Genomic DNA, 10,267 nt, shown 5'->3' on the forward strand with positions numbered 1-10,267 from the left:
ATGCAGCCAATCAGGACTTGGAGCACTCTGCAGGTGTTGCTGCTGCACTGAGTCGAGCTGGTGGTCCTGAAATACAGAGAGAGAGTGATGAATTAGTGAAGTTTTTTGGGAAAATTCCCATAGGAGAAACAGTAGTGACCACAGGGGGTAACTTAAAGTGCAAGAAACTGCTTCATGCAGTTGGGCCTGTAGGTGGAAAAGCAAGTAACAGAGATAAGATGTTACTGGAGAAAACTGTGCATTGTGCTTTAAAGTTTTCAGAAATAATGGAGTTTCAGTCCATAGCCATTCCTTGTATCAGCTCAGGTGTCTCTGGGGTTCCTCTCACTGTGTGCACTGAGGCAACTGTTGCTGCTGTGAAGGACTTTGGCAGTGTGGGAGGTCGAAGTTTGAGGAAAATCATCCTGATTGATAACAGAGAGGAGGCGGTGAGGGCCATACAGGAAGCATGTGACAGGCTTCTCCAAGGGATAGATACACCTGATGAAGATACAGCAAGAGGAGCCACTGCCAGAGCTCCTGGAGGCAGAGTCCACATGGAGGTTATTCAGGGATCGATCGAGAGCCAACAGGTGAGAAATGTTGCTGTAATTAAAATAAACAACACCTTGCAATAAAACACATTTTCTAAGCCCACCAAATCTCCTGCTCTTCTCCTAGGTGGATGCTTTGGTGTCTCCTATGGTTGGCCATGATCCTCTCTCTACCCGTGTTGGAAATGCTTTGTTTGAAGTAGCTGGACCACAGCTGACCACAAGGTTTAGAAAGGAAGAGGAAGATGAAACAATGCCTGGTGACTCAGTACTGCTGGAGGGCTTACCTGGACTTCAGTCTAATGCAGTCTTCTTCCTCAATCTTGTTCCCTGGGATGGTGACCCAGACGGAGTTGCAGTCCAGGTGAGATAGTAAAGGAGGGATTTTATTATTCTGTCTGTTTGTGAGGACATTTTTTAATGAAGCCATTTGTCTTAATCCAGTATTCTTATGTGTTATAGGTTCTTCGAATGGGCATCAACACAATCCTATCTTCTTGTGAGAAGAAAGGATTCAGATCTGTCGCTCTTCCCGTCCTCGGTGCTGGGATGGCACTGCAGTTTCCTGTCAGTGAGGTGGTGAGGGCTTTAAAGGAGGAAGTTCATGTATTTGAAGAGGAACGAGTGGGCATCACACCACTCCTGATCCACATTGTCATTCACCCCGATGACGAGTCAGATCAGGTAATGACAAAGCACTTTTTTCTTTAAAAATTACCACCAACACTAAAGTCTGATATTGATTTTGTTGTGCTTAGAAAAAATGAAATTGTAAAACACCACAACAGAAATTCATGTGGTACAATGGGATATATATGTGACAGTATTAAAAGTCATCTTGTTTGCCAATATCATTCTTTTCTGACACCAAATTTTGGTGTAGCATTTATTTTTTTCGAACGGCAACTGGGCTTTACAAAACTTAATTTATGCTCCTACTTGCTAACATAATGTGTATCAATAATTCACCAATCACGTTTTGTTTCCTCTGCATCTAATGAATATATAAAGGAACTCTTACTAATGTAATAATTTGTTGTCTTTGCAGACATTTGGCTCAGTCCAAAAAAACAAATTCACTGAAGGTGTTCACCATAAAGACCAAGATCAAGGTTGGTGTAGAAAATATCCACAGATAATAATCCCGACAGTGCTTATATATATATATATATATATATATATATATATATATATATATATATTAGGGGTGCAACGATACACAAAATTCACGGTTCGGTTCGGTTCGATACTTTGGTGTCACGGTTCGATATTTTTTCGATACAAAAAAATGTTCAAGCATTTTTAATTTGTCATTTATTAAAATTATAAATATATATTTTAACTCAAAAGTACAGTTTTTAAATTTAACCCTAACCCTTGTGCGTGTTTTTTATTTTGACAGCGAATGCGCACCTGCGGACCACTTATGTGCAGCCCTGGTTATTTAGCTCGTCATATTGCAGCCACAGAAATTCTTTTGTCCATGAAACCATAAAGCTGCACTTTCTTTTTGCCTTATAGTCTGATTTGTCATAACTTCTCCGTTTTGTGGTAAGCTTTTCTTTGGCTGTCACTTCTTCACCCTGACCTGTCTTATTTGGCTCAGCAGAACTAAAATATATATCCTGCTGCTTTTACACACGCACTCACATAAGCTCAGCGATTCTCTGCGCGATCAACCTCTCACATGTTTAAGCTGCGGGAGATTTCACTTGTCATGTTTGCATAGTAAGCTAACGATTAATAAGACGATGTCAGAGGAATTGGTGCACAAATTATCATCACTCACAGATCAGTGCTGTCGCTCTCTATACACCGTTCGCACGATTGCAAAGTGAAAGCAAAAAAACAAGCGCAAATTCAAACGCGATTTCAATATGTCACATATTGACAGTGGCTCACCGATGCCAATGACATAATTACCCAGCTACATTTCTGAAAGAATGCAAAAGCATTGACATATATTTTTCCTTCCTACAATAGCCCGACGGGCAGGGAAGAGATAGATTTTGGTAGCCCCAGGACGTCGGGCTAGCGATATTGCAAGCCCTGTATCTGATTGAGGAATCACTCATCTTTGGAAAAGGCAAGGCAAGGCAAGTTTATTTGTATAGCACAATTCAACAACGTGATTCAAAGTGCTTTACAGAGACATTAGAAACAAGAACAAATAAAAAGCATGATTTAAAATTGATTAAAACAAGCAAATAAACTAACTAACTAATTAACAAACAAACAAACAAACAAACAACAGTATATAAAATCAAAACAGATAAAATCAGAACAGTAGATAAAATCAGTAGTTAAATGTAAGTTTTGAAATTTAAGCTTAAAGTGTGGATTTGGTGCTTTATTCAAATGCAGCTGAGAACAGGTGAGTCTTCAACCTGGATTTAAATAAACTGAGTGTTTCAGCTGATCTGAGGCTTTCTGGGAGTTTGTTCCAGATATAAGGAGCATAAAAGCTGAATGCAGCTTCTCCGTGTCTGGTTCTGACTCTGGGAACTGATAAAAGACCGGATCCAGATGACCTGAGGGATCTGGATGGTTCATACTGGGTCAGGAGGTCATTGATGTATTTTGGTCCTAAACCATTCAGAGCTTTATAGGCCAGCATCAGAACTTTAAAGTCTATCCTCTGACGGACAGGCAGCCAGTGTAAGGACCTCAGAGCTGGACTGATGTGGTCCACTTTTTTGGTCTTAGTGAGGACTCGAGCAGCAGAGTTCTGAATGAGCTGTAGTTGTCTGACTGATTTTTTAGGTAGACCTGTAAAGATGCTGTTACAGTAATCAAGCCTACTAAAGATGAATGCATGGACTAGTTTTTCCAGGTCCTGTTGAGACATCAGATCTTTTATCCTTGATATATTCTTGAGGTGATAGTAAGCTGACTTTGTTATTGTCTTAATGTGTTTTTTTTGCATCCATCACTACACCCAAATTTCTCGCCTGGTTTGTGGTTTTTAGATGTATAGATTGAAGTTCTCTGGTGACCTGTAATCGTTTTTCTTTGGCGCCAAAGACTATTACCTCAGTTTTGTTTTTGTTTAGCTGGAGAAAATTGTGGCACAACCAGTCATTGATTTCCTCAATGCATTTACCAAGAGCCTGTACAGGGCCTCGGTCTCCTGGTGACATTGTGATATATATTTGTGTGTCATCTGCATAGCTGTGGTAGTTTATTTTGTTGTTGTTTATAATCTGTGCCAGTGGGAGCATGTAGATGTTAAACAGAAGGGGTCCCAAGATGGAACTTTGGGGAACTCCACATGTGATACTTGTCTGCTCAGATGTGAAGTTACCTATTGATACAAAGTATTTCCTGTTTTCTAAAAGAGAGTTTATTACAGAGAAATGTCTCTTTCCAAAATAAAAGCTATACTATCCGCTTCTTCTGGGCTATATTCTCAGCAGCATAATTAAGGAGAATCATGTGCTAACAGCTGTCTAAATGACTCGGCTAAAGTTAGTAGCATGCTTGTTGTTTTTGTCTTTGCACTAGGATGATGTCGGCATAAATGTGCAGTCATATTCGTTGTGTTCCCACTAGTGCTTTCAGGTTAATCTCGTTGAAATGACCTTAACGCCACAACACGGCAAATCTCCGTTAACGAGCTACCACCGATCGCCCCGTGCATGGGGCTGGACGGCCAACACGTTAACGAGCTAACTGCGCTAACACACTAGTTCCCACCCATGTAATTGAGCATTGCATGGCACATCCAACATACTGTTTTACTTTAGTCCATGACTCGCTTACCTTCAGGGTCATACGTCACATGAAAACCAAAATAATTCCAAACGCCAGATCTGAATGAGGGTGGGGGAGGTCCATGTTGCAAGGAGAGCTTAACTTCTGTCTCGCTAGCTTGCCCTGCGCTCTTCCTTCTGACTATGCTGTCTGTGTTGAGCGCTCAGTGGATCTGCGCTCGACAGTGCAGCCTAGGCGGAGTAGTCGAACGCAGATTCACTGAGCGCTCAACACAGACAGCATCGTCAGAAGGAAAGTTGATGAAATAAATTACAAATGTTGTATTGTTCGATACATATGCGTACCGAACCGAAAGCACTGTATCGAACGGTTCAATATCGATACGAATATCGTTGCACCCCTAATATATATATATTTTTTTTATTTTTATTTTTTTTATTTTTTTAAAGGGACTACATTAAAACATGAATAGTAAATTGTGACATCTAATAGAGCATTTGAAAAAAAAATCATCAAAGAGCCAATTTGTAAATGATTGCATTAACCTTACCAATCACTGGCTTGACCTAGCAAATTTCCTTAGTGGACCAGTGTTCTCATCTTATCATTTAATATTGATTCTGTATCTGACTAAAACGGTTCAGTATCTATTGCATCCTGTTTCAAACTTCAAACCATAAGCAAAACACCTTTTTAAGAAGGGAGAAAAAAGTAAGAAACAAATGTACTTAACAGAGTCATTGTTCTCCTCTAGATTCAACAACGATGAGGTTGGTCCTGCTGGGAAAAACTGGATCTGGGAAAAGTGATTTGGGTAACACCATTCTTGGAGAGGAGCTCTTTGCCACCTACCATTCTCCAAACTCTGGAACAATGAAATGCCAAACAGAAACCAAAACAGTCAGTGGAAGAAGCATCACTCTGATTGACACCCCTGGTTTCTTTGACACAGGAAGGTCTGAGGAAGATCTGAAGCCTGAGATAATGAGCTGTATGACAGAGTGTGCTCCTGGGCCTCATGCTTTTCTCATTGTGCTTCGAGTGGGTAAATTCACAGAGCACGAGCAGGCTGTCGTCACTAAGATACATCAGTCTTTCTCAGATGAAGCTCTAAAATATGCTGTAGTTGTTTTCACTCACGGTGAACAGCTCAAGAAAAATATGAAAATTGAAGATTTTGTCAGTCAGAACAAAAATCTGAGTGATCTGGTGTCAAAGTGTGATGGTCGGTGTCACGTCTTTGATAACGAACACTGGAACAACAACCAGCCAAACAACTACAGGAGCAACCAGTTCCAGCTGGAGGAGTTGCTGAAAACAATAGAAAAAATGGTGGTGGAAAAAAACGGAGGTTACTACACAAATAAAATGCTGCAACATGTGGAGACGGCAATACAGAAACGGGTAGAGCATATTAGACACTCAATGCCAGATAAAACCCCAGAAGAGATCAGAAACCAGGCTAAAACTAGTGTGTTTAAGAGGTTTCTGATCCAAACGACAGGGATTGCAACAGGAGCTTTGCTCGGTGCTTTATTTGGTGTAGTAACATTGTGTGAATTTGCTGTGAAATCTGTGAAGATGAGTGTCACAGAAATGTTAGCATGTGTGTCTGCTGCTGCAACAGTAGGAAAAACAGCACTAGTAGCTGGTGGTGTAATGGGAGGCATCACTGGAAATGAAGCCGCTAAGGATGCAGAGTCACCTTTAGAAGCTGTACAGAGAACATATAAGGCTGTCCAAGAAAAAAGAAAAGCTTTTACTGAATTTTCGTAAGATTTTCTTAATAAGCAGATATTTATGTGAACATTTGATTATTTAATTACCTCTTGATAATGTTACATTACATATAATGTTCACATATTTAGGAGGCAGTACATAAATTTGTTTTTATTTGGAGGTTTTTGGGACTATTAAAGGTTTATTCAGCGGTTTCCGTCATTTAGGCGCCTATTTCTTTTTTCTTCGCTTACTTTGCCTTGGGCCACTGTGTCAAAATTTTTCATACAGTTGGGAATAAGGGAAATGTGGGGTAAAGCAAGTGAAGGCTCTGATTAATTCAACACCATTGCCAGCAGTAAGAGGGTTCATCTGGAGGAAAGATATTTGGAGGGGCTCACAAACAGCAATAGTGCCATCAGTGGAGGACAACGGCTATCTTTCCCTGGCAAAAAGCAATTGTGTTTCAGTTACTGGAAGGATGTAACTTTGCCAGTGCCGGACTTGAACTCTTGTCTTTTTTCACGTTACTCTGACACCCCATCCTTTTTTTAAAGCAACTCATTTGCTACTTTAGGGCCAGAATCTGTTGGTGTTTATTAACTATAACTGGGGTTTTACTTGAGCACTCATGTTGCAGCATAATGCAACCTTCCACAGCTTTAAGGTGAATAAAATGTTTAAATGAAGTGTGGTTTGCCTTTTTTTGTTTACAATCAAGTTTAATTTCTATCACAAATTCGCATGATAGTGCTTTGCAAACTGTGTAAGTTCGAGGAAGTACACACCAGACAGGCTATTTGTTATTTCATGTAAATATAGGTGAGGCCAAGCACACACCTATATTAGTCATAACTTAAGTGTAATAACATCCCACTAGGTGTGGCATGGAAAAAGTTAGAGCTTTACCCTTAGTATTATTGCTGTGGCTCAAGCAATGGAAGCTTTATAACGTTCACTGTCACAAATGAGATATTCAGAGTTCCATTTTACTAGAAAAGTGTCCCCAGTACTGTCCTGAATTTATCATTAACAGCATGTGCAGTTGTTTGGTCATATGGCCCATATTTCAATTCAATTTTTAGTTTCATTTATATAGTACCAAATCACAGTAACCGTGTCCTCAAAATCCTTTGAAAAGTAAAGATCAGACAATAGCACAGAGAAAACCCCAACTATCAAATGAACCTCTATAACAGGGGTGGGGGAACTAAACCCAGGGTGATATCCTTCAGTATGAGAGAGCTGTGACTGACCGTTCATGGGGCTCATCTGGATTTCTATCTGCATCTCAAGTTATCTCATGTTACATACAAAACAAAGCACCGTCTGATAACCCATTTCTACATAAATGTGTAATTGCTGTTTCCAAAGAGAGGAACAGCTGCAAAAATCATCCCAAAACCTTCCATACACTTTCTTACTTAGACTACAAAGTCACATTGTCAAGTTTAAGATGGCCTGAATAATGGCCTCTCTCTCTCTCTCTCTCCCTCCCTTAGAGTAATGATAAAACTTATGTTTAATCGTGGCTCTAAGATATGCTTACAATACCTAATTCAAAGCTAATAATTATATCTAATGATGGCCCACTTAAAGCTGACGCTCCAGCACGTGTGTCAAAAACCACACTGCTTCAGAAGCACTGTGTCAAGGTTTGATTTGTTTGGCCAGAGTCATGTGATCAGTGACATTTAGAACGTAGCTGATTCGATGGTTTATAAGGAAGTGGATCATTCGCGGGATTTGTGGAGTGCTTTGATAGTGAGTGACAACAAACTACTGATCATTCTATTGAGCGATACTCAGCCAGCAAGGAAGAGGGGAGGTTCTGTTGTGTGGGAGTATTTTGAGTTGATTTTCCTCAATCGGGTGTGTTTGCCAGCTTTTTATTCTTGTTGTTTGTCTTTGTTTTGATTGTGTTTATTTTATTTTTAATAATATTATTTACAAACATACCTGTCCAGCTGTCCAGTGATTAATTGTATAAGTACCATAATGTGTTGTACATTATTATATGTATATTAATGTGTTTTTCATTTATTGTATTTACCAACATCAAAAAGTCACAAGCAAAGAAAGACCACACCATGGCACATGTTTAAATAAGGGAAGCTTATTGATCAAATTTATCTATTAAGCAAATAGACATAATTATTTCACCCAAAAAACATACATATTCAAAGCAACAAATGTGTAGGCCCAATATCAGACAGAACAGTGAACTCTGTAGAATGGGCAGTCATAATGAAGCACTACACTTTAATTTGTAGATTCAAGCTGTTCTTCATAATTTTGGCCACCAGATGTCACCAGAGAGGAATGTGTTGAAAAGCTAGTATGAAGCGTTAACACAAGCTTCAATGCTTCAAAAAGCTTCATTTGAGCATCTAATAGACTCCAGTTTGTTCATGTAAATCAGGGGTGGGAGACTCCAGGCCCAAAGGGCTGATGTCATGCAGGTTTTAGATGTCACCTTGGGTCAACACACCTGAAACAAATGATCAGTTTTTTACCAGGCATCCAGAGAAATCAAAAACATGTTGAGGAGGTAATTTATCCATTTAAATCAGCTGTGTTGGATCAAGGACACATCTAAAACCTGCAGGACACCGGCCCTTGATGCCTGGAGTTCCCCTACCCCTGATTGAATGAGTCCATTGCCTATCCAAAACCTAGAAACCTTCCCAATAAAGCAACGGGGACAGAGACAACTATAAGTGTTGATATGTGAGTGCTAGGTGAACTTAAGTCTGCTACTGCAAATGAAAACATCATAGTTTACACATACTACAATTGACTAGACAAGCTAACCAATGCCAGTCTAGTGAAAGGTCCGAACAAGAACACACTCCTGTTTATAAAAAAGATTTTTTTATTTTTTTTTAAGTAATCATTATTACTTAGCAGTGATTGTTCCAGAATAAAACAAATATGGATTTGAATGTATTTCTCTGCCTATGGTAGTGCAGTGCTCCATAGTTGTATATGAACATTTAGAATATTGCTTTGTTGTTCTAAAACTGTCATGTTGTTCTAAAACACAGCCCAGAAGATCACTGGCTGCTCTCTGCCCAGCCTGGAGGTCACTGCAAACTCTCGGTACCTCAGCAGAGCTGGCAATATCATCAAGGACCACTCTCACGCCAGCAACCAACTGTTTGAACTATTACCGTCAGGCCGACGGTACAGGTCACATAAAACCAGGACAAACAGATTCAGGGATAGCTTCTTTCCCAGAGCTACCACCGTAGTAAATAAGCACAAAAACAATTGAACCTATTCCATACCGTCACTGTCATTATATTATGCTGCTATTCATACTGTCATTATATTAATGCTGCTATCCTGTATATATTGTACATACTATTGTTTGAGTACTTACGATTGTTTTTTTTGTACTTTTTATATTTTACATTTATATTTATTATTGAAACTTGCACCAAGGGAGTGGCACTCCAATTTCGTTGTACTCTGTACAATGACAATAAAGGCTATTCTATTCTATTCTATATGCGAGTTTGCATATTTACTGTGCCACCCTACAATACTGTGATTTCCTACACATACTGTCAGTGCACTGTGTGCATGTGTAGTCATGTCATTACACTGACTCCATTAGTTACAGAAAACCTTGGAAGAACTTCTGCTTCCTAACAAAAGAATGATCAAAATACCTCTGAAATAAGTTTGAGTAGGGAGTAACACTTCCAATTTCTCCAATCAGGGCTAAGTTTCAAATGATGTGACTCATCCTGTGCATGCCCAATTCAGTTCTGCTATCACATGTGAAAAATCAGCACATTTCGTCAAACACAGACAATTTAACATGAAAAAAGTAATTTGTATGCCAAAAAGTAAGTTTTTCTACTTTATTTCAATTTGTAATAGCATTATCTGCTTTGCAGTTAAACTCATCAAATGTAAATTATGTTATTTGTATGTCTATGGGGATATATTCTGTGTAGGTCTTTAGTGCTAATGTTTTAGCCGTTGGCTGTAATGTTAGCTAGTTCATGGCTATAGGAGTCTGGGTCAGTTGTAACAGCAACAGTCTGGGTTAGTTGTAACAATAATGCAGATGTTACAACTTACCACACTATTACTTTAACTTATATTAAACAAGTTGGGGCAACGACATCAGCAGAGAGAGGTTCACTGGTCGCTTTTGTATATGCGGTTAATGCCATTGGCAACACAATTCCTCCACTGTTTGTGTTCCCACACATACATTATGCAGACCACTGTGTCAGAGATGGACCAGTAGGAAGTACTGGTAGTGGAAATAAATCAGGATGGGT

General features: G+C 39.4%; 1 protein-coding gene across 1 annotated transcript in view; it reads left to right on the forward strand.

Annotated features, from left to right (window-relative positions):
• The window catches only part of LOC113014105 (uncharacterized), a 7,371-nt gene extending 716 nt beyond the window's left edge, over positions 1-6,655 (forward strand). Inside the window, exons 1-5 of the mRNA XM_026155424.2 lie at positions 1-572; positions 661-897; positions 996-1,217; positions 1,582-1,645; positions 5,002-6,655. The exon at positions 1-572 is cut by the window's left edge and continues 716 nt beyond it. Of these exons, the coding sequence (XP_026011209.2) occupies positions 1-572; positions 661-897; positions 996-1,217; positions 1,582-1,645; positions 5,002-6,023 (2,117 nt within the window). The 3' untranslated portion in view covers positions 6,024-6,655. The remainder of the gene's footprint in view (positions 573-660; positions 898-995; positions 1,218-1,581; positions 1,646-5,001) is intronic.
• Positions 6,656-10,267: the final 3,612 nt, after the last annotated feature.

The sequence above is a fragment of the Astatotilapia calliptera genome, chromosome 3, assembly GCF_964374335.1.
Source record: "Astatotilapia calliptera chromosome 3, fAstCal68.1, whole genome shotgun sequence".
Taxonomy (NCBI): domain Eukaryota; kingdom Metazoa; phylum Chordata; class Actinopteri; order Cichliformes; family Cichlidae; genus Astatotilapia; species Astatotilapia calliptera.